We start from the raw sequence: 25931 nt of genomic DNA, 5'->3' as shown, positions 1-25931 counted from the left end.
TTTCATTATCGGAGTGTACATTCCACCTAGCGCTAATGCTAAAGAAGCGCTATGGGAACTGTATACAAAGATCAGTGAACTGCAAAATACACACCCGGATGGACTGTTTATTGTTGCTGGAGATTTCAACCATGCAAATCTCAAGTCAGTGCTTCCTAGATTCCATCAGTATGTGGACTTTGCAACGAGAGGGAAAAACACGCTGGATCTTGTTTACACAAACACCCCCGGCGCATATCGGGCAGAGCCCCGCCCCCACCTCGGCTACTCAGACCACATCTCTGTTATGCTAATTCCAGCATACAGACCACTCGTCAGGCGCTCAAAACCGGTTCTGAAGCAGGTGAAAACCTGGCCAGCAGGAGCCATTTCTGCTCTTCAGGACTGTTTCGAGAGCACTGACTGGAACATGTTTAGGGAGGCTGCAACTTACGGCGACTTCACTGACTTGAAGGAGTACACGTCATCAGTGACCAGCTACATCAACAAGTGCACCGATGACGTCACTGTCTCCAAGAACATCATCTCACGACCCAACCAAAAACCGTGGATTACTGCGGAAGTGCGTGCACTTCTAAGGACCAGAGACTCTGCCTTCAAAGCGGGAGACAAGGTGGCCCTCAGAACAGCAAGGGCCAAACTTTCTCGGGCCATCAGAGAGGCAAAGTGCGCACACGCCCAGAGAATCCACAATCACTTCAGGGACAGCGCCGACACACGGCGCATGTGGCAGGGTTTACAAGATGCGCTAAATAACTTCTATGCTTGGTTTGACAGGCAGAACGACGTGGCGGCGAGAAAGACCACTCCTTCTCCGAACGACCAGGTGCTGTGTCTCACTACAGCTGAGGTGAGGAAAACTCTACGAGTCAACCCACGTAAAGCTGCTGGACCAAACAACATCCCAGGCAGAGTGCTCAGAGAATGTGCTGAACAGCTGGCAGATGTTCTCACCGACATCTTTAACATCTTTCTGAGCAGCGCCGTCGTTCCCACGTGCTTCAAGGCCACCACCATCGTCCCCGTGCCCAAGAAGTCTACTGTGTCCTGTCTTAATGACTACCGTCCCGTTGCACTCACACCCACCATCATGAAGTGCTTTGAGCGGCTCGTCATGAGACACATCAAGACCCTGCTGCCCTCCTCACTGGACCCACTGCAGTTTGCGTATCGTCCTAACCGCTCAACGGACGATGCCATCTCCACTACACTACATCTTGCCCTCACACACTCGGACAAGAAAGACACATATGTTCGAATGCTGTACATAGATTTCAGCTCAGCATTCAACACTATCATCTCCCAACAACTGATTGGGAAGCTGAACCTGTTGGGCCTGAACACCTCCCTCTGCAACTGGATCCTGGACTTTCTGACCGGTAGGCCTCAGTCAGTACGGATCGGAAACTGCACCTCCAGCACCACCACACTGAGCACTGGGGCCCCACAAGGCTGCGTGCTCAGTCCCCTGCTGTTCACACTGCTGTCTCACGACTGTGTAGCAACACACAGTTCGAACCACATCATTAAGTTCGCTGATGACACGACCGTGGTGGGTCTCATTAGCAAGAACGACGAGTCAGCGTACAGAGAGGAAGTGCAGAGGCTAACGGACTGGTGTAAAGACAACAACCTGTCTCTAAATGTTGACAAGACAAAGGAGATGGTTGTTGACTTTAGGAGGACACGAGGCGACCATTCTCTGCTGAGCATCAACGGCTCCTCTGTGGGAATCGTCGAAAACATCAAATTCCTGGGTGTCCACCTAGAGAAGGACCTCAGCTGGTCCCTCAACACCAGCTCCCTACACAAGAAAGCCCAACAGCGTCTCTTCTTTCTGAGAAGACTGAGAAAGGCCCAGCTTCCACCACCAATCCTGACCACCTTCTATAGAGGAACTATCGAGAGCATTCTGAGCGGCTGCATCACTGTCTGGTTTGGGAATTGTGCCATATCGGATCGCAAAACCCTACAGCGGATAGTGAGGACAGCGGAGAAGATCATCGGGGTCTCTCTCCCCTCTATTGAAGACATCTACACCACACGCTGCATCCGCAAAGCCACCAGCATTGTGGCTGATCGGACACACCCCTCTCACACACACTTCACACTCCTGCCATCTGGAAAAAGGTACCGAAGCATTCGGGCACACACATCCAGACTGTGCAACAGCTTTTTTCCACAAGCCATCCGTCTCCTCAACAAAAAGGGACTGGACTGATAAACACACACACACAGACACACTAACACAAACATTATCACACAGCTTAACTCAACTACCTCAAAATATTGGGACTGGACTGACTAATCAACACAAGTGCAGACACACTGACCTACACCAACAAATTATCATACACACCAACCTGTAAATGCTTCACTGTTTATCTTTTGCACAATGATCATTACTGGACTAATTTTTGCACTAATTCCTCGATTCTTGCTGCTGTTTTTAAAGAATGTTTACATTTACCCACTACCTCAACACCATATTTTTATGTTCTGTAACTGTTACGTTTACCCACTACCTCAACACCATATTTTATGTTCTGTTATGTCGTGGTTGCGCACTGTCACTTTGTTGTTGCTCTTGTTTGCACATTTGCACGTGCACTTTATGTTGTCTGCTAAAATAGTTATACTTAGCTAGTTAGTTTTTGTTAACTTATGTTGTAATTTATGTTAGGTCTCTCTGTCCTGTCTCTGCTAGCCAGTTAACTAGGCCTCTTGGTTAGCTAGTTTAGTGTCTCTGTTAATTTATGTTGTAAATTTATGTTGCATGTAGCACCTTGGTCCTGGAGGAACGTTGTTTCGTTTCACTGTGTACTAACTGTATATGGTTGTAATGACAATAAAGCCTACTTGAACTTGAGGTTACAACGTCGACACAAGATGTAGTCGACCTGAGTGCTTCTGCCTCCACTCTTATATGTCACCCTATGTTCCTGCCTCTTCTGGAAGAAAGTATTTACTACTGCCATTTCCATCCTCTTTGCAAAGTCCACCACCATCTGTCCTTCTACATTCCTGTCCTGAAGACCAAACCTGCCCATCACATTTTCATCACCTCTGTTCCCTTCCCCAACATATCCATTGAAGTCTGCACCAATCACCACTCTTTCACCTCTGGGGATCCTCTGCATCACTTCATCTAACTCACTCCAGAATTTCTCCTTCTCTTTTAACTCACATCCTACCTGTGGGGCATAACCACTAACAACATTTAACATTACGCCTTCAATTTCCAGCTTCAGACTCATCACCCTATCTGATACTCTCTTCACCTCTAGAACATTCCTTACAAACTCCTCTTTTAGAATAACTCCTACTCCATTTATTTACCTATCCACACCATGGTAAAACAATTTGAACCCTGATCCTAAGCTTCTAGCCTTGCTACCTTTCCACCTGGTCTCCTGGACACACAGTATATCCACCTTTCTTCTCTGCATCATATCAACTAACTCTCTTCCCTTCCCTGTCATGGTCCCAACATTCAAAGTCCCTACTATCACTTCTAAACTCTTGCCTTTCCTCTTCTCTCTCTGCTTTCGAACACGCCTTCCTCCTCTCCTTCTTCGACCAACAGTAGCCCAATTTCCACCAGCACCCTGTAGGTCAACAGCACCAGTGGCGGTCGTTGTTAACCCGGGCCACGACCGATCCGGTATGGGAATTATATTCGTGATTCGCATTATTGATTTGGCAAATGTTTTACGTCAGATGCCCTTCCTGACACAACCCTCTGCATTTATCCAGACCTGGGACTGGCACAAGAAGACACTGGAACATTTTCCAGCATTAATATTAGATTATTTATCAACACTAAACAGACCTGCTCCTCCACTAAAGTTCTCGTCCCCTCAGCATCCTCACCAGCTTTTACCTGATGTGGAATTTAAGATTAAATTTCTACACTAATGTTTTCCTTTCTCACAATTATATTAATTTACCTTTGCTTTAAGTGCAGAGGATAAATCTTGTGCTACTTCCAATGCTGGATTCATTTCCAAGGCTGGTTTTGAAAAAGAAAAACAAACATATCAAAGATTCCTCTTGTAAAACAAACATTTTACAATGCACAATATAAGCATAATCTACTTATAATCTACTGAATACACGTAAAAACTTTTACTGACTATAGATGGGCAGTGAGCTTGACAGACAATTTCCACATTTAAATGAATTTGAAATAAAGGAATAAAAAAATGACTCATATCTAAAAATTACAGCATTATTTATTTTTTTACAAACCCATTCCATTTTTTACAGGCTTAAAAGTAACTGGACAGCTGAGTGCGCTGTTTGACTGTAGCCTGTTTTAGTTACTTTATATCAAAAGAGATAAAAAGTCTGGAGTTGATTCTAAATGTGGAATTTGCATTTGGTATCTGTTCTTGGGAAATCTTAATATCAAGTCTAAAGTGACGGAGGCCATCATTAGCCTAAAAATAAAATTAACTTTTATTTAAACTATTGTCATAGTGAACAAAGACCTCACATCATCTTCCCATGCCAGGAACACCATAGAAAAGTTAGGAGTATTATTGTCAAAGTTTAAAATCAAGAGTCACATTCATAAAAGTAACTACAGACAGTTTATATAAAAATGCAAATCACTAGGAATACAGAACAACAGTCTATCCAGATTAGACTTTGATAATAAAAATGAGCCTAGACTGACCAACTGAAGCAACCCCAGATCATAACACTGCCTCCAGAAGCTTGTACAGTAGCTAGTATGCATGATCAGTGCATTGCCTCACGTACTTCCTTCTTACCCTGATGTGCAAACATTATCCCTTTTTTCCCCTGATAAGTCTCACTAACAAGTGGTTTCTTTATGGACACACAGTTGTTTGGTCCCAATCCTGTAAGTTCTCATCACATTGTGTGTATAGAGGTCTCTTACTTTCACTACTTGCGCTGTAGTGAAAATAAACAAGGCAATGTAGTGAAAACATATTTACTGCTTATTGCTTTCTAAGCGTCAGCATAGACTTTGCCAAAAAGTTTTGATTGAATCAAAGTTCTACATATACTTGTATCAGAGATGAACTGTCTGCTCCCCATTTGGTTTTGGATAAAACCTTTAAAATATCCGTGGCTTTGAAACATTTCTTTTTAAGCAGTTTAATGTGTGAAATAAAAGACAGTTTGCTGTCAAAGGTGACAAGAAATTCTGTCTCTTTAACGACTTTAATGGGGCTTCCGTCCATAAAAAAGCCCTGGTTCATTATGTAGTGACCAAAGCTGACAAAAATGCATGCAGACAGTTTTTGTTTGTAAGAACTTGAAGCCATTCTGCATTGACCAAGACTGTATTTAGTTTATCTTCTGTTGCATTTTCCGCTCAATAGTTATCATAATTTTGCTTCTGTAGCAAATGCAGATATCATGTACATATAGACTACAAATAACATCAGAGCTAATGTTTTTTTACAGTACTATTAATCTTAATACTAAAAAGAGTTAGAGATAAAATGTTTCCTTGAGGTACTCCAAGTTCTTGTTTGTGCAGTTCTGATAATGTGTTTGCTATTTTGACTCTAGAAAAGTCTATTAAACAAGAAACTTTCATTGAAAATAGACAAAAAGCCTCTAAAATTCATTTCATACAAATCATTTAAAATTTTGTTTCATGTTGTGTCGTAGGCCTTTTCTAGATCAAAAAATACCGCCACAGCATGTTCTTACCTAATAAAGGTATCAAAAATATAGCTTTCAAGACACACCGGGTGATCTTTAGTGTTTCTACCTTTCCTGAAACCACACTGGACATTATTTATGCAATCTTCGGTTTCCAGTACACAGACCAGGGGGTCACTGACCATCCACTCCATTGTTTTGCATAGATAACTGGTTAAAGCGAAAGGTTTTTATGGTCATTTCCTGGCTTTGGGATAGGAATTATTTCTGCTTCATGCCAAGCAGATGGAATATTTCCTGATATCCAGATAGAGTTAAAAATGTTGAGAAGTTTAGGAAAAAGATGAGGTAAGTTCTTTAAAAATTTATAGTAAATATCATCTGGTCCAACGGCTGTGTTGTGGCATTTTTTTTGATGGCTTATTGTAGTTTCTGCATTTAAAAAAGTTGGTTGTACGGCTCTATATTACTAGAGATGTTCAGCTTCTAACACAATTTTTAACTAATTAGCACTTGCTGTGTTTTGAGCCTTGTGTAAGCATGTATAATGAGCAGGTTAGATACTAATTTGCTCACAGAGTTTGGTGAAAAGTTATCAGCGGCTTTTAACATGTGCCATTTTTAAGAATGTAACGCCATAAAAAAAATAAATAAAAACTTTAAAGCCACTCAAAGCTTCTCTCTGTAGAATTGGTTATATCAAAGGCTAATCAGCCGATTACCGGGCATGGGGAATCAAACTGAAAACCAGCCAATTCTGGTTACTGGCCATTCGACTGGTTTATCTCTATTCTAAAAAAGTAAAATATTATTATATATAATATCCTTTAAAAAAATATATATTTATTTTGGAATGTTTTTTATATTTGGAGTGTGGCGATACATGAAATGCCTCAAAAAGTCGAGTGCGTGTTCAGCAGTTGAGAGCAAGCTGGGGCATGCAGTTTGTAATGCAGGGACTGCATTCTGCACAAAATCGTTATATCTGAGGTTGATCAGTCAAGTCTCATAAAGCAAAAATCAGCCAATCCCTTTGCGGTGCATCTCTAAGTGTAATAAACTTATTTAAAAATCAATGTTGGAGTCAATGTGGCAATACTGAATAAGCACACAAAAAGAATAGCAATTCATTATTTAATCCACCATCTCTATTTAGAAAGGCCCTGATAGAAAAATTAACGCACAGCTGACAAATACGCAAAAATACCCACTGGTAGCCCAAGTTATAGTATATTCTAAACAAATTTAAGATAATGCATTTATCTAGTGATCATGTCATTAAAAGTGCTTTTCTTACCACTTTGCTCAACTGAAACATCTGTAACCAACATTTTGCTCTGCAGAAAAAAACAAAACAGATCAATATTAGAAACCAATGTTGCTGGTCGAAAAAACTAACAAAAAAAACCCCTTCAAAATGAAAGGAATAAAATGTAGCCCGCCATTTCTTTAGAAGTATGAAGACCACAATCTACATCTTGGATCACATCACATTGTACTGGTTCTGTTGGTTTGTTTTATATAAAAGAAGCACTACAAGTAACACTCTGACCAAAATCTTTAAATGTTAAAAGTTTAAAAATTGCATGTGACATAAGCATGCCTACTAAGCTGTGGCAAACATTTCTGGTATGAATCATGGGGATACTCTCTCCTGATATTGCACACCGAGTTGAAAGCCTACAATGTTTGAGTGGCCCAGTTTGTTGGGAGGGGCAATCAAAATTGAGGAGCATACAGGTACCCTTTCATGGGTGGGAATAAGCGGAAGTGAACCCAATACCAGAACGTTAGTTTTTTTGAGAGCCTTTTTGAAACCCAAACAAGTTTATTGTGCAAGCAGTGCATGAGAGTCAGTGAGTTACCAGGATGAATTGGGGAAATCACCTGTGACCTGTGATAAATGGGGGAGTCACCATAACCTCGAAAGTAAAATGCAATAAGAGATCTCTGAACAGACACAAGTCTTTGCGATCGTGCACACTCTGCCTTTGTTCAAAGTCTGATGTTTGAATTGTTAACCTGGCAGAAAGTGAAAGTATGCCGGTAAATCTCTGTCCACTGTCCAAAAGTGGATTCAATTCACTTTTTCCACATTTTATGTCATGTCACAGCCTTATTTTAAGATTAATTAAATTCATTTTCTTCCTCAAAATTCTACACACAACACTCTATAACAACAACAAGAAAAAAGTTTACTTGAGATTTTTGCTAATTAATTAAAAAAGAAACAATTTAGAAAGCATATGTACAAAAGTATTCACAGCCTCTGCCATGAAGCTTAAAATTGAGCTCAGCGCATCCTGTTTCCCCTGATCATCCTTGAAATGTTTCTGCAGATTAATTGCTCAATGGTCCTCATTGGGACCTTCAAAGCAGCAGAAATTTTTCTGTAACCTTTCCCGGATTTGTGCCTCCAGACAGTCCTGTCTCGGAGGTCTACAGACAATTCCTTTGACTTCATGCTTAGTTTGTGCTCTGACATGAACTGTCAACTGTGAGACCTTATATAGACAGGTGTGTGCCTTTCCAAATCATGTCCAGTCAACTGAATTCACCACAAGTGGACTCCAATTAAGCTGCAGAAACATCTCAAGGACGATCAGGGGAAACAGGATGATCAGGGGAAACAGGATGAGCCTGAGCTCAATTTTGAGCTTCATGGCAAAGGGTGTAAATACTTATGTACATGTGCTTTCTCAATTTTTTTTTTAATAAATTTACAAAAATCTCAAGTCAACTTTTTTCATGTTGTCATTATGTGGTGTAGTTTGTAGAATTCGGAAGGAAAAAAGGAATTTAATCTATTTTAGAATAAGGCTGTGACATAACAAAATGTACAAAAAATGATGCACTGTAAATACGTTCCGGATGCAAAAAGTCCTGGTCTAAATTTTTCTGCTTTGAACACCAACATGTAAAATTCGTTACCTGGAACTCGAGTATAATTGCAAGTAATTAGAGCCTAATTCCACTGCACCCGTAAAAGCGCATTCCAAAGTTCAGCTAAGACACACATGACGCTACTGCAATCCCACTAAGCCAAAGTGATTTGGTATCTTTCAAAAATATGATGTATTCAGTAAAAATTAAAAATAGTCTTTTATGGTTAGTACCGGTTAGCCATACTGCCAGTTCCAGATAGTCATACAAATTTTGCTAAGTCACTTAATTAGCCTTGCAACCTGATGCTACTTAGTTACTGTAATCAAACTATCTGTGAAAACAACCTTGGTATCACAACGAGCTTACAGAACAACATGGGTTTTTTTGCGAAGCACACACTTTCTTTTTTTTTTTTTTTTTAGAACTGTCAGAGTCACACACATTACTGGAAAGACAGAACTGGTTAATCACAGAATGAAGCCCTGATGGTTGAATTACTTTTCACTGACACTACCAGATAACCAGAAACCTGCACAATCATGGATTCTGTTAAAACATGGACACTAAGTGGATACATGCAGGATATGACAACCCATAAATATTAAATATTATTTTAAAATGTAGTGACTTCTATCATTCTAACCTCCACTTACCTGTTCCTCATGATTGAGATCCACCCCAGCACTAGGTTGTTCATCTGTTTCTTTCTTAGAACCTTTTGCTGGGTTAACAAGCCAAACAACAAGGAAAAGTCATTAGATTTTTAAAGATGTAAACGTTACAAATGCTGGATAAAAATGTTATACTCCACCTGTATGCTTTGGAGAGGAAAAACATTCTACAGTATTATGCTCAGTTTCTTCAACCTATTAGCAGACAAATAACAGGATTAGGAAATAAAACATTACACTTTTAGTTTTTGTACTACAGTTTAGACTTAAATTGTAGTACATAAACAAGGAATATAAACTCAGTCATGTAGTAAAAGCTCTGATATGTGTACAGTACCACTCATAAGTCTGAAAACATCTTTTCCCTTCAATGTTTTTTCTTAATTTTTTTCAACATTGTACATTAATACTGAAGACATCTTAGCTTTAAAAATGTATGGAATTATGTGTTAAACGTAAACCCAGAATGTGTTTTATATTTTAGATTTAGCGTTGATGACAGTTTGGCAAGAGGTGGGGTAGTCATCTGAAATGATTTTCAGTTCACAGGTGTGCCTGGTCAAAAGTTACTATACAAATCAATACTATGGCAAAAAAAGAAAAAAAAAGAAACAGTCCATGATTACTTTTAAGTAAAATTCAAGAAGTTTGAATGTATTCCCAAGTGCAGTTGCCAAATGCATCAATTGCTATGATGATACTGCCTCTTATATATTATATTATATACATACATACATATATATATATATATATATATATATATATATATATATATATTTTTTTTTTTTGTGAATTTCTTTTATCTTTGTGAAGCTGCTTTGAGACAATGACCATTGTTAAAAGCGCTATATAAATAAAATTGAATTGAATTGAATATATGGACTATCGCAGGAAAGGAAGATCAAGAGCTACCTCTACTGTTGACGATAAGTTTATTAGAACGACCAGAATAAAAAACTAAAAAACACTCATTTAAAGCACCTCAGATTGAGCCTGCATAAACTCAAAGTTCAAGTGCCAGAATTATCCAAACATCGACCATTTAGAGCACGGAAAAAAAAAAAAAAAAATCTAAATAGATAAATGTTGAATGAATTAATATTGTATTGTTGGTGGTATTTATTAAGAAAACAGGTTATACTGTGTTCTTGTAATCTTTGGAGACACAGACTCATTTAACTAAAAAAATTACCTTCTTTGAGATGAAAATTGTGTGATTTTATAAAACCCCCACCTCCCTCACTCCCCGCTGGACTGATGCTTTCAAACTGCACTAAAGAGGTGAAGATGGCCATTTTGTGGACCCTTAATTCTGGGCAAGTATTCATTTATATTTTAAATAAAATATGTTTGTTAGCTTACAGTTCGATAATCATTACACTGAGGCACCTTGACGATGGAGTAACGCGGCTCCAGTACCCGGTAATTTAAGGGATATAATAATGTCTATCATTTTGGCTTCAGAGTCGCTAATGCAATCACTACGATCAACTACATCAATAGGCTAAAATGAGAGACAACTTACTTTAAATAGATGAAAAGTTTTGCCTAGTCAACCCTAGAGAAATATAATTAATTGAGCCCACATCCAATACCACTAAAGCTGATTTAAATATTTAAATCACAAGTTGGGTCAACTTAGGTTTTTGAACCGGATACATGTTGTGTCAACTAAACATATTTTGTTTGTCCAGCAAATTCCTCTAAAAAAATGAGTAAACTTAAAAAAGCTGTGCAACTTTTTTCAGTTGAGGCAGCTTTTTTTTTCTTTTTTTTTTTTTACAGTGAGGAGACTAAGTGAGTCCAATGGTTCAATTACAGCAAAGAAACCCAAAGAAAAACAACAAACTTAAAACAAAAGGAAAGGATATTAGATGAGTTGAAAACTGTCCTTTGGTCATTTGAGTCCAAATGTAAGATTTTTGGTTCTAACCATTGTTTCTTTGCTTGACGTAGAGAGGGAGAGGGTTCCTGAATGCATGGTCCTCACTGTGAAGCATGGCTTGGGAGTATATTGCTAGTGACATTGCTGGTAACTTTTCAAATTGAGGAACTCACACTTAAACAGCATGGCGACCAAAGCATTTTGCAGCAGCATGCCACCTCATCCAGTTTGCATCTAGTGGACCATCATTTGTTTTCCAACATGACAATGACCCCAAACAGACCTCTAAGTTATATAAGAGCTATCTGTACAAGAAGTAAAGTGAGAGCGCTGCATCAGATAACCTGGCATAGACAATCACCAAATCTAAATCCAGATGAGATTATTTGGAATGAGTTAGACTGAACAATAAAGGAAAAACAGTCAACAAGTATTTAACAACTCTGGGAACTCCTTTATTAAAAAGATTATTGAAAAACCACTCCCGGTGACTGCCTATTGAGGCTGGCTGAGAGAATGCCAAGAGTGTGCAAAGTTGTCAACAAAGCAAAAGGTGTCTACTTTGAAGGCTAAAAAATATAAAACATTCTGCTATTTTAACGCATTTTTGTTTTTCTTTTTTTGGTGGGTGACTACCTTCTTCAGATGTATCACAGGTATGACTTCCATCAGCTCATCTATCTGCTCACATGTCTCAGTCATGTATTCTAACGTTAGTGTACAAAATAAAATTAGTGTGTTTCAGATCCTGAATTCTGGACAGGTTTTATATTAAACAAAATATATTAAAACTAATTATACATTTCATTCAAATATCCAAAACAGACCTTTCTGTTCATCTGATGGAGGACTCAGCTCCTCTGTTTGTACCTAATGATATATGTACGTGATTGTTCAGAATAAATTAATCTTTTCATGTCTACCAGAAGACATTAAAATTGGGATTCCAATTTACCTGGCCCATTATAGCACTGAAGAGTACTAACTTTGGATCTGCTACTGCAGAAAAAAAAAACAATGCAAATTATACCACAGATTTATATCTTACAATTCATCATTCATTTAAATCTTTGTAAATCTAAAATATTACACAATAATTAAGACAGTAAATGTTTTCATTCACACTTTTCTCTTGCTAAACAAGACAAGAACAACCTACAATATGCTCCTGGAACTATCCTGTAGTTCTTTCTTAAGAAAGGGTATTTGTTTCCTCTTTCGTACGTACTCTTATATGCGAAAGTCTGACATCATTCCATAAACAAGTGGATGAACAAGGATTGGACTGATTGGAAATTAGACATATGTAAACAAGTATTTTTCTTACTACTTTGCTCAAGTGCAGCGCCTACAACAACCATTTGACTCTGCAAAAAAAAAAAAAAAAAAAAAATTATTAAAATTAGAAGCACATTAATCTGGTCTTAAAAACAAGGAAAATAGTTAAAGCCTACCCTTTCTTGAGAAGAATATGGGACTACATCTGGGCCTCGAGTATCAGCTGGTTGCAAATGTTCTGTAAATTAAAAAAAACAGACCCAGACATTGCATTATTACATAAAAGTATGTGATTTTCCCTGGGAAGATTTTTCTAGGAATGATCCAAGTAGGGCGGCACGGTGGTGTAGTGGTAAGGACTGTTGCCTTGCACCTCCAGGGTCTGGGTTCGATTCCCATCTCTGTGTGCATGGAGTTTGCATGTTCTTCGCGTGCTTGGTGGGTTTCCTCCGGGTACTCCGGTTTCCTCCCACAGTCCAAAGATATGCATGTTAGGCTAATTGGCGTTCCCAAATTGCCCGTAGTGTGTGAATGAGTGTGTGAGTGTATGTATGTGTGCCCTGTGATGGATTGACACCCTGTCCATGATGTATCCCGCCTCATGCCCCAAGTCTCCTGGGATAGGCTCCAGGCCCCCGCGACCCTGAATACAGGATTAAGCTGTATAGAAGATGAGTGAGTGAGTGAGTGAGTGAGTAATCCAAGTAGGGCATAATACTTACTTCCAGACATTGCCTCCATAACACATAAACAGGAGTCATACTCTGAGTCTTGAGTCTGTAATAAGTAAAATAAAAAGGAAAAAACTATTTTTTTCTTGTATGTTTGTGCTATATCCTTCACTTGTATATTAAAAGCTAAACTATGCAAATACAACTGGATAAAACAAAAACTGTCTGTCTACATTTTAGGCCACAAAATGACAAAGCATGAATATTTTATACTGGGGTGATTCTTTTCTATACCCACTGTAAATGCTCCAGACATTATTAATTACAATTATTACACCTACTTAAACATTAATTAATATTTGATCAAATGAAAATAGTTGCACTAGAAATTGTTTGTTTGTTTTTTGGCCAAAATTACTGTTCTCAAGCACACCACATGCATCTAATTATATGATTTAGGTGTACTTGGTATAGACACCATAAATACCTGGCCCTTCTAGAGATTTGTTAATAGAGATGTTAAACTGCACGTTGAAGTCAAGAGGGTCGTCTATATAGTTAGTTGGCTTGCACTTTTTAAAATTTTTGCTTATTCATATGTGTATAATTGGTAAATTGAAATAAAATTCAGTTCATTATATTTTCTAAGTTGTGTTGAGAAAATGTAGCTATATTGCACAATCCTGACCCCTATATATTTATTAAACCATAAAAATGCTAAGAATTGGAACAAAACTGATCTGGGGTTTAAGGCCTTGAGTTCTCTGATCAACAGTGCCATTTACACTAAAGAGTGTTCAGTTCTTTTTTTTAATACTTTATCTAACTCTCTACATACAGATATCTGAAATGTGAAATAAATAGAAAAAAAAACTAATACAAAATATTGTGTTAAAGGTCATATATTTGTTGTTAGTTGTACACAGTAGACTACTTTTGTCCTGCAGGTAATGCGGCTTGCTTTGCTGGCTACCACCTGGGTATATTTTACACTCGTGGGAAACACTGCAACGTGCAAATTATTTGAACTTTCTGCTTTAGAATTGCAAGAATAAAGTACTTAAGAAAGTTTCTCTTTCAATCAACCATGTGTTCAATGAAGCTATGCAAATATATAGGTTGGTAATAACCAAGCTCCATTACAAAATTCTGTAATAGATAAATGTTTTATTTTAAAAAATATATTTGTTATTGTAAAAGAATCCAACCATACAGTTATATTATCTCACAGTATACCTAGGTTTCCCTAGTTGATAAACATGGCTAACCTTTAACAAACGTGTACACCTTATTAAATTTATGAAAATTAAGCTGGCAAATAGCAAACTTACTTTACATTCTGTACAAATGTTATTACCAATTAAGAACTAAAATGCAGTACAGTGGAACCTTTGATTGCAGCTAACGTGAGAGAGCTTGCTTGTTGAAGTTTCCAGACAGAGCAAATGTTTCCGTTAGTGTGCGTGTGTGTTTTTGTGAAAGTCACCCTACACACCCTTTCTCCTCCTCTTCTCCCTCCTCCTATTCATTATTTTTTTATGGGGAAATTTGCTTTGATATATGAGTGCTTTAATATATAAGCATGCTTCTGGAGCAAATTATGCTCGCAATCCAAGGTTAAAATGTATACAGAAAACTTTTAAGCAACATCTTCAGTGATTTCTGTCCACATTTATCATTTAAGACCAAACCTATTTTTGATTATACATTCATGACTTCAACATTTTCTCATGGCCAACCCAATTATGCCCACAGTGTAAATTCTAAAAGAAATTTCCCACAATTTCTCCCACACATGTTCTCATGTGGCCAGTGTGTTAGAGAAATGTGTAGCAAAAGCATCACCAGGCCTCTGTATCAACTCAACAAAAACAACTTTACCAAGCATCATTCATCCGGTCGTTTAAGTGGCAGTAGCAGGCCACCTACTTTTCCTGACGCAGATAAAATTAAGAAGAAGAAGCAGCCGGTAAAGGTAGGTTTAAATTTTTCATGGAGAATTTTAAATTATTAGCATAGTTATTATTGACAAGAAGTCAGAATGTTAAAATGTGTGGTCTAAACCATGGGGTCAGTGGTCAAAACACACGTAGTATATATTTTAGCTAAAAATTACATACATCACGCTTGTTCTTAAATTGAAAAAATTTTTTAAATGCTCCATGTGGTTGTGCATGCAACACTAGTTTTTTTTGCTAGCGGTAATTACTGGTTATAGTATTTTTATTAAGTTAAACATCGAGTGGTTTAAAACATCAAGTAAATTTTTATCATTTTTTAAATACAGTTCAAGATTGGATAGTGAGCATAAAATGTGTGGCATTTCATGGAAATGTGAAATTGCATTTTCATTAAACAGATTAATCTCCAGCACTGCTACAGCCTTTAACCTTTTTCTTCATGAAAGCTGTTGTTGCAGTACAGTTACTAAAGAACAGTCACTCTACTTGGAGCCTATTTAAAAAAAAATGCTTTAGAGGGTTCTTTCCAGAAGCATGCCACCTCAGAAACCAAGCATCTCAACGAAGAAATGGTTCCAGAATCTTCATCACCATGACATCATCAGTCAGGTAATCACCAGCTCACAAGCAAGCTGAACCCCAGCTCTCAACCTTCAGACAGTTCGGAATGAAGTAACTGAATAGTGTTTAGATAAATCTAAAATGTTTTGAATACATTTTTGCTGTTCCTTTAACTAACTAAGCAACCCCAGGGAATGCCGACTTTGGACAAACTTATTGGACATCCACCACATGAGAGGACTGATGTAGCCAGTGAGAAAGACCTGTTTCTGTCTTTCCTACATTCAGCAAGCAGCCAGAAATAGATTCCCTTCAAAATTTTTCATCTCTTTTTTTGACCAATTGTTTTCACTAGAATATTGTCCATAATTCTGTGGCCTTTGTGTAACTCCTGTATAACTCCATTTGGGTTGAGCAGTATGACACAATCTGTATATCTAATATCTGTGTCAGGTTGTGTGACATTTATCAATATCATTTAGTGTCTTGATTGGCCAGGTTTCACTGGTGTCTTATAGTGTATAATTTTAAATGTATTACACAATATAATTGTATATTGTATTTTGCATAAAAGTTTTTAAGGTATTTATTTTGACATATGGACTACCTCTACAAATTAGTGGTAATAAAAGTGTAATATTGTGGTAAAGAGAGGTCAGTATGGACACTAACTGGTTTCAGGTGGTGCTACTTGTGGCTCATCATTTTGATTATGGATTTTTGTTTGATAAAACTATAATCTCATTTGTGTTCCATGCTTCTCAATTTTATCTAGCTTTAATCTCATTACATCTTGTATATTGCTCATCTGCTCATTCTTCTAAAGCAGTTCTGTTTCTTATGGACGTCTCAGATTTCTAAAATGTTTCTTCAGTAATTCTTGTGTTGTATTCTTGTTATGTCTTTGTTTCTCCTCAAACACCGTTAGGAAAAGTAAAAAAGAAAGTTGAGCATGTAATGAGAAAGCTTAATTTAGTCTGGTGAGCCTAGAAAAACATTCTGAGCAACAAAATTTTGCTAAGGGAGGACAACGATATAAAGGAAATAGCAAATGTACTGAATGTTCCTAGAAATACAAGTTCAAAGTTAAAGGAATAGTGGCTACCCTGGACATGGCAGAAATAAGAATCGATCCCCTGATACCAGATTCCTGAGGAGGCAAGGGTTGAAAAAACCCTCAATTGACTGCAAAGGACCTACAGAAATATTTGGTGGCAGCAGGCACTAAAGTTTTACTCTGGAAAATAGGGCACATACTACATTAAAAACTGAAGGTCAGCCCAAGACATACTAGGCCTACTGACCCTAAAACACAAGTAAAGTTGGCTCAAAGATGCTAAAAACATTAAAAAGACAAACAAGTTTGGGTATTTTATGGACTACTAAAACAAAACATTTTGGGCCTATGAATTAGTATTTAGAAAAGAAAGAATAAAGCAAATGCAAAAGGGCATCCTGCCTACAGTGAAGCATGGTGGTGCTCAGGGGCTGCTTTGCTTCCTCTGGCACTGAAAACCTGGAGTGTGTAGAATGCAAGATGGATTCATTCAAGTATTCCTAAAGAAAATGTCATTCCATCTGTGAGGAAGCTGAAAATTCTTTATTGGACCTTCCAAAAGGACAATGTCCCTATGCATATTTCAATGTCCACCAATGCTTGGTTTCAGATTAAGTCCTGAAGGGTTCTAGAGTGGCCATAACAGTTGAATTCAACAGAAATAATAGATTTAATAGATAAAGGAGGCTCTACTAAGTACTGAAAATGTTTCTCATCAAGGGGTCCAATACATTTGATACTGTAATAATCATTAAAAGTAGCATTTTGTGTTGAGAAAAATACTTGTAATAGTCGTGTTGAGCCATTGAAATTTTTTATGGGGCATAATTTTAAATGCAACTGTATATATTAAAATCTTAAAAATCAACCCCTCAGGCTACATTACAGAACTTCAGCGGAAATCTTTCAGCTCTCTGCCCTTTTCCACACACATACAGTCTTAAACCTTAACAGTTACGGGCACACTTCAAGAGATGGTTTATACCTGCAATGTTTCATCTGGAACAATTTCATATATGCTCATTGGATCAACCAACATCGTTAAATCATAGTCCAAAAGCAGTACCTACACATACACAGAATTTGTAAATAACATAAAAAACATGTTATTCTTGTTTAAAAACACCTTGATCATATGATATTAACCGCAAAAATGTCCATACCAAAGTAGAATCTTCAAAAATCTTTAAAGTTTCTGCTCGGCACCATCTTTTGTAAACATGTGACCAGATTACACATACTGACCCAACCTCCCTGCGCTTCACATCCCTCCTTATGTTCCCCATGTCTTCATAAAAACAAAGGATTATGATTATGTTATGATTATATATACATTATATATATATACATATATAAACAAACCATCTTTTTAGTAAAACAATTCTAGTGACACTTACCTGATTTAATGATCTGATTTTCAGTCTTGGCCTTACTCTCTTCCTGTTCAGAAACAAACACGCACATATTTTTGAAGATCTTATCTTCTGGTGATAATGTTTTAACAGGTTCCACTTTGTTCTTATCCATATACTCCTTGGAACCTGTGAACATTCCTTTATTTATAAAGTCTGGGAAGTCCAACAAGTGTCCTCTGAGACTGTCTGAAGGTTGACTATCTGCATTTACATTTGTATCCTTCACACTGACACATTCATTGTCTGCTGAATTCAAGTCATGATCTTCGTCCTGAGGAAATATCTTGACCAGAGCAACATTTTTTTTATCTAGAAAATCCTTTGAACCATGTCGTTCCTCATGCTCTGCCAGAGCACCATTGGGTTCAACTTGCAGTGCAAGTGGAGAAATGCACGTACCATTATCTGTGGCTACACAAAGGGAGTTATTTAATCTCACTACAGATTCAGTTTCACAGGGAGAGGACATTTTAGCCACAGTATTTGAAGCCAAGACAGTCGGTGCATTTGCTGGGTCAAATGAAGTTCTATTTTGAGTCCAGAATTTTTTCATTGCATCATTTATGATAACTTCCTTACATTCCAACTTAACTAGATGAGGACTTGTCATATCACACAAACTGCCTAATTTCAATATAGTGACTTTCAATAGCTGGTCACTGATTAGCTCAAAGAACTGATTTGCTGCCTTCTCATCCCAGGACCCCTCCAAACTATTAAAGCCATCAAGCTGACAGGCAAATGCCTGTGGAGGTACTTCAGATACCTCCAAAGGTAGTGGCCTAATGTTGCAGATTTTAACTTTCGATTCATTTCCATAGTCAACAAACACAACAGAGAAGCTGTCCTTTTCAGCTAAAATCACTTTTGCCCGATACCACAAGTGGTCCTCATCGAAAAGGGCAATGCACCCACTTCCAATTGGGAGGGTTTCCATAGCCATATCTCCAAATTCCAAATAACTTCCAAACTTTTGGATTCTATCAGAAATCTCCTGAAGCTTTCCTGTCTCTGCATACTGACACCAAAACACATGTGGCCCAATAATGACTGAGGCATATGCTGTAATTATCTGTCCAATCGATATATCAGAATTTGTATAAGCATGTGGTTCGAAGTCAGTATCTGGGCTCTTGGGCACATTTGATATGGTTATAATATTTGTGTCTTTGGAAAGAGCAGATCCTAAAAGCATACCACTGACCTCAAGACTGACCTCCCACACAGAACTTGACTGCTGGATAAATTTACATAAAAACCCATCAGTGTTCTTTTCAATTTCATTTTTAAAATTAGAGACCAGACCAGTATCAACATTTACCCCTCCAGTAAGTGAGCAATGAATGCTATATCTCGGTTGTAAGAACATTTTGTCCAGAATGCATATTTTTGACAGTGACACTTCAGCAGTGTTTCCAAAGTCTATAAATTCTACATCAGCTAAGTCATTGGCCAGCACTTTTCTAACAACTGCTCGGTACCAACAGTGATCAACAGGGTACTCTGTGATAACCAAGTCATCTTCACAGATGTCAGCAGGGTTAACAGGTACATGCTTTGACTGACCATCATTTAACTTTTCCACCAAAGAACAGATGTTGCCTTCATCTTTTACCAACTGGACAAAGAAACTCAAGGGACTACTGCAATGCGAGATGAACACTTCAGCTTCCAGATCTGGTTCGACTGCCTTCACAGGTAGTTCTGCTTGTTTAAAGACTGTTGGTTTCACATTTACAGATTCACATAGTGATTCTCTTTGTGCTTTGTGCTTCATTTCTCTTTTCATGTCCATATTCTGAAAACTTTTTGAGCTTTCTTCAAAGTTAGCAATTTTCTTAGATCTCCAGTGTTTTTCACGAGACATATTGTATGACTGATATTGTTCTTTGACATCAAGTCCTTTTATAGCAATTTGCTGAACTTTAATGATGTGAAGTTTCTCTCTAATTATTGCATTTACTGGAGTTTTTCCATCATACAGCTCAACAATCAATTTACCAGATGGTTCTTTAGCAACTATCAATGCTTTGAGATGGCGATCGGTCACAAAACTTTCAAACCAGCTATTTACTTCACTTGTAACCTTTTCTGGCAAATCAGAAAGCCGACATTCAACTGCTTGCACAGGCACTGCCATGATTTCAGCAGCTTCAGCTAGAACTGGTAGGAGGTCTGATTCCTCAACTTGCTGTGTGTCACCATAGTCCACAAAATGAACTACAACTGGATTTTTAGATTTAATTTGTCCTCTGTACCACAGTCCATCAGTGTATCTTACAAAGCACACTTTTCCAGAGATTTTTGAACAGGTAATGCTCTGCAGCTGATTGCATAATTTGTTGACTTTATATGCAAGTTCATTAATTTGCACAAAATTTCTCTGCAGCTGACAAAAAAAGTGGCTGACATTTTTTACACAGGTGATCCACACATTCTCTTCACCCCCAGTTTTAATGCCATGTGAAGAATAGAGGTAGGTATCCAGCCTTAAAAGTGGTTGAGCTACTGTATTAGACACATAGTTAGCCAGACCATGCTGGACAAGAAACCGACATATGCTTTGGAACGGACTCTCCAAATCCACTACATTGAACACCACATTCTGAATGTCACACATCACTGCATAAACAGTACATTTTAGCGGTATGCTCATAGAAGTTGCCTTGTCCACAAACTCTTGAAAATGCAAAGTAGCATCTGAACTCCATACCAAAGTGGAATGAGAGACTGGATAGCTCAAGTCATACAAGCAGCATCGAAAAGCTTGTCCTTTTAGCTTAAGGAATTGTGGATCAATGCGGCGAAGGTCATGAATAGGAACGTTCTTTGTTTCCCCATAATCAACAAAGAGAACAGTTACATTTGAATTCTGGTGCTTTTGAATGATCAAAGCACGAGACCACAATCTATTTTTAGGATGACGGGCAACACAAGCAGCCTCTAAAAGAGGCTGAAATTTAGAGTTTGCATAGCACCTCTGGAGATCCTGCATTAGCAGTTTCAGGCATTGTGCATCATTAACTTTCTGACACCAAAAGTCATTTGGACTCTTAACACAGGATACTGTAACATCAAATGAACTTCCAATTGAAAAAAAGGACTCCTTAAAGGCAGCTGTTACAACAGGCGAACAGGATAACTGTGAAACAGGACTTTTCTTGAGCACATAAGATGTCTGTACAACTTCACTGTGTGATGGGACCATAGGTTTATCCACAACTTCCATTTCTCCAAAACCTGCATTACAGAGCAGCTCTGAAAAATCCTTTTCTCCTTCAGACATAGACTCAAAGACCTGAACAAGATGCATGTTTTCAGTCTTTGCAAGTACATGTACATCCAGGACTTTATCCACAACAGCTTTAGCAAAGAATAAAGTAGCATTTCGATCCCATTCTTCACTTCTGGGTTTAATGGCATAAAGACCACATTTTATTGCCAAGGCTGGTAGTTTTTGATACCCTAGGGGCAACTCACGAAGATTGATGAAATCAACCAGTTCCTTAGCTCCATAATCAAGGAAGAAAACCTCTGCTTTGGTCTCAGTAACTTCACAAATGGCAGCCCTATAGAACACATCATCTTTAGCTTTGGCCACACAAAGAAGACCAGCTATAGGCTTTCTAATCAATCCACTGGCACTGCTCACATCACTATAAAGCTCTGCCAGGCTATTCATTAGCAGGTCAAACTCGGCAGCATATTTCTGTGTCTGGATCCAGAACTTTGATGGGCTTTCAACATGCTGCACAACTGCCACATGGACAGTATTGGGTAAGAGACTTTCTGTAAAAAACCCTTTCAAATCCACCATTTCTTGTGCAAAAGCTTTAACTGAAACATGGCAACTCTGACATGTTCCAATCATGTTCCAATCTTTAAGACACCTTGAATCTATTAAGCACTTTTCTCGGGACCAAAACAATTTGTTCATATTCGTGTTTTCCTCTCCATAGAGCGTGACGTAGTGGACACCCTCTGGGATGCTTTGATATTCAAATTTGGCTATAACAGTTCTGTTAAGTAGCAAGGATTTCAGATAATCAATCTGTGAAACTGTCCAACCCACACCTCGATCAATAACTCCGTGGAGAGAGCAAACGTAAGTCACAACAGGCATTCGGAAGAATTCTGGAGCCAGTGGTCTAATGTGGTCTACTTGAACAAATTGCTTCTTGCCATAATCCACATGCAGCACTTCAGCAACACTTTGGTTGGAAATGACCTGCTGCAGAACAGAGCGATACCACTTTCCGTCAGCTCCTCTTGATGCACAAGGAGCCCCCAAGTTCTCAGGTCTCGCAAAATGTGATCCGATCGTTCTTTCGTAATGTTGAGTTATCTGCTCTGTCAGTTTCTTAAGTTCCTGAGAGAAAACCTTTAGTTGACAGAAGACACGCAGGGGATTGTTTACCTCTGTGACTAGCACAATCTCTGTAGTTTCAGATTCTAGCTCTGGATACATATAACACATTTGTGTCTTGATTAGTTCAAGTGACTCAGGTGCCAGGGAGGTGGTCCACAATGATTCATCAGACTGTAAAGACTTTAAAACAAAGTCTATGAACTCTTCATTTGACGATTTCTTTGCAAACCCCATCTCATGCATTTCTCTAGACAGACATGGAATGTCAAGCATAAAGGCATGCTGAGGTATGCCAAAATCTAAAACACGTGCAGGAACTGCTTTACCACAGAAGGATTTTATGAACTCTAAGGCCAATTTTGACCATCTGTTTTCACTGGACAAAGGCAGTACATTGGAAAGAATACAAAATTCTACTTCAGGAGGCAGGCTGAAAAATTCAGTTTGGCCCCATGCCAAAAGACTGGTAGGAGCCAGAAGTGTTCTACCTTCATCAATGAGAAAAATGCTGTAGTGAGTATTATTTCTCGACACTATACGAGCTCTGTTCCATGTCTCATTGACCCACGCAAGACACAGGTCGCCGGACTTTCCCGCTCCTTCTTGAAATCTTTCTTTGGGACACTGAATGTCTTTTTTCATTTTTTGATATGCATGTCTCTGATCTTGAACAAAATTACCCCAAAACTCTACCAGAACGCAGAGGGGGTTCACATTTACTCTGGTAATGAAAACGGTCACATTTGAACCAGGTGATGGGAGGCCAGGAATTGAACACATAGTGTTTTTTTCCCCCAGGTTTCAAATCTTCAAATATTTATTAACTTCTAATGACTGAAAATGACATGGCACCTAAAGAATAAAAGGAAAAGAGCACATTTAAAAATAACATCTTTTGATTTAGGTCCAAATCATAAACACAAAAGTTTAACATTTAAATCATTTAGAGACTGAAGACCAGAGTGATATAAGTGGTAAGGGCAGAAACAATCCAAAGGGGCATTTTAAATTTCTGAAACACTATCTTGCCTTTCCTCGCCTTTCAATTATTTAGAATAATAGTTCTACTGTAAAATTTAAACATTTGTGTTATAGGATAATAAAGGGTTGTGTGATATTGCCCAACATGAAGCAGAATGGTCTGGTTTACCAGTCAAGAGTTTTGACACCACCTCATTCAGTTTTGTTTTTTTTGTAACATTGTATATTAATACTGTATATTAATAATTATGACAGAACAAAGATGGAATTATGTGGTCAACAAAAATGTCTTAATTTAGATTGTGTTTTAGATTTTCAATTCTTTACTTTGATGACAGCTGTGCACACATGAGCTCATTAACTGGAATGGCTTTATTTCAGTAACACACTCTCTTGCTATGCAAGTACAAATATAAAAAGAACCCATGTTTTGTTTACATTTCTTGTATTTGACAGCTATTTTTCTGTTACAATACTTACTTGAAGAATTTTTTATAAAACATTTTATACTCTCTAACCACTATTTTTTCTCTATTTCATATAACCAAGGTCCACACTCATTTTGGATTTCATAATATACATTTTCTTAAAAAAAATATATATACATTTTAAACAAATTGTACACAAAACATAGTTTGGTGCATGGTGAGGTTTCAAATTCAATAGTTTCAGCACCTCTGATGAGATCTTGTGACATGGATGCTCCGTGAAGTCTGCTTGTGATGCGTGTGATGACTGGGGATTAATTCCATTTACCTCCAATCATTTAAAAACTGCATTTTGTGTTCAATTATGTTATCTTTGACTAATATTTAAATGTGTTTGATGATCAGAAACATTTTGTGTGACAAACATGCAAAAGAATAAGAAATCAGGAAGGGGGCAAATAGTTTTTCACACCACTGTATGTTTAAAACTAAATACAAGTAAATGTGTGCATTTTATGTAAGACCACAGTACAATAAGTCTCTAAATTATTTTTAACAACGTTGTTATGCTGTTGCTAACCAATGATGTATAAAGTACTTTTTATCATTAATGCGACTTCTGGTGCTGCATGGTTTTGCTGATGGCTTTGTAGTCTAGTTGATACGTGGTGAAATTAAGCTTCATGCAGGCGTTGAGACTCCCATCCGTTAAACGTGATCGTAGGTTGGTCTTAATTCAATTCAATTTTATTCAATTCAATTTTATTTATATAGCGCTTTTAACAATGGTCATTGTCTCAAAGCAGCTTCACAAAAAAAAAAAAATTAATTAAAGAATTTTTTTTTTTTCTAGAAAAGAAAAGAAAAGAAAATATTTGGAAGTGTGTATGTGTGAGAAAAATGTGTCTAGATAATAATGAAATGAATGATGAATGAATGATGAATGAAAATGAATGAAATGTCTCTGATGAGCAAGCCAAGGGTGACGGCGACAGTGGCAAGGAAAAACTCCCTGAGATGGCAATAGGAAGAAATCTTGAGAGGAACCAGACTCAACAGGGAACCCATCCTCATCTGGGTGATAACAGATAGAAATAACATCATGTGTGTTGTGCAGGTGAAAGTTCAATATAACAGAAGTTGTGTAGATTCAGTTCAGCAGTAGGTGCAGAGGGCAGATGGGGTCTGGATCACTGGAAGCACAGGAGCAGGATGGTAGCTCCAGCCATCATAAAGCAGAATCTAGCTGAAGCAGGTCCTTCTCAAGATGCCTTAGAAACCTAGCAAGGTTGGCCTTTGTCTACTAAAGCTGGCACAATCTCCAGATGCCTCGGGATGGGTAGAAAAATACAGAAAAGATGGAGAGAATTAGCGTAGTTGCCAATCAGGATAGGTGTACTGGAGTATGAGGTTATGGGATGAGTTACGCGTATGCCAGATTAAAGAGATGCGTCTTGAGTCTACTTTTGAATTGGGAAACCGTGTCTGCTCCCCGAACAGTGTCTGGAAGGCTATTCCAAAGCTTTGGAGCCAAATATGAAAATGCCCTGCCACCTTTTGTAGATTTTAAAATTCTGGGAATTACCAGAAGTCCGGAGTTTTGTGATCTTAAGGGACGTGGTGGATTATAGCGTATCAAAAGACTGGTTAGGTATGTGGGAGCTAAACCATTTAAAGCCTTGTATGTAAGTAGTACTATTTTGTAATTAATTCTAAATTGAACAGGTAGCCAGTGCAGGGATGATAATATAGGTGTTATATGATCATATTTTCTGGATCTAGTGAGAACCCTGGCGGCTGCATTTTGGACTAACTGTAGCTTGTTTAATGAGGATGCAGGACAACCACCTAGTAATGCATTACAATAGTCCAGTCTGGAGGTCATGAATGCATGAACTAGCTTTTCTGCATCAGATACGGATAGGATACTCCTAAGTTTGGCAATATTTCTAAGATGGAAAAAGGCTGTTTTTGTGATATTGGAAATATGATTTTCAAAAGACAAGTTACTGTCTAATATCACGCCCAGGTCTTTTACTGTTGAGCTGGTAGTAACAGTACATCCTTCTAAACGCAGGCTGAATTGTGAAAGCTGTTGTGTGCTGGTTTTTGGGCCGATGAG

At 37.9% G+C, this 25931-nt stretch overlaps 1 protein-coding gene across 1 annotated transcript in view; it reads right to left on the bottom strand.

The window, feature by feature from the left end:
- The window catches only part of tdrd6 (tudor domain containing 6), a 31156-nt gene extending 7976 nt beyond the window's left edge, over window positions 1–23180 (bottom strand). Inside the window, exons 1-13 of the mRNA XM_053488417.1 lie at window positions 18014–23180; window positions 17780–17904; window positions 17602–17682; window positions 13089–13143; window positions 12543–12604; window positions 12416–12455; window positions 12044–12087; window positions 11916–11958; window positions 11725–11795; window positions 9344–9398; window positions 9186–9253; window positions 6944–6983; window positions 3951–4018 (exon numbers count right to left, since the gene is read on the bottom strand). Of these exons, the coding sequence (XP_053344392.1) occupies window positions 3951–4018; window positions 6944–6983; window positions 9186–9253; window positions 9344–9398; window positions 11725–11795; window positions 11916–11958; window positions 12044–12087; window positions 12416–12455; window positions 12543–12604; window positions 13089–13143; window positions 17602–17682; window positions 17780–17904; window positions 18014–23180 (5919 nt within the window). The remainder of the gene's footprint in view (window positions 1–3950; window positions 4019–6943; window positions 6984–9185; window positions 9254–9343; window positions 9399–11724; window positions 11796–11915; window positions 11959–12043; window positions 12088–12415; window positions 12456–12542; window positions 12605–13088; window positions 13144–17601; window positions 17683–17779; window positions 17905–18013) is intronic.
- Between the last annotated feature and the right edge of the window lie 2751 nt (window positions 23181–25931).

The sequence above is a fragment of the Clarias gariepinus genome, chromosome 27 (assembly GCF_024256425.1).
Source record: "Clarias gariepinus isolate MV-2021 ecotype Netherlands chromosome 27, CGAR_prim_01v2, whole genome shotgun sequence".
NCBI classification, from domain to species: Eukaryota; Metazoa; Chordata; class Actinopteri; order Siluriformes; family Clariidae; genus Clarias; species Clarias gariepinus.
The sequence above is the reverse complement of the archived record's forward strand: the minus strand, read 5'-3'. Positions and strand labels throughout refer to the sequence as shown.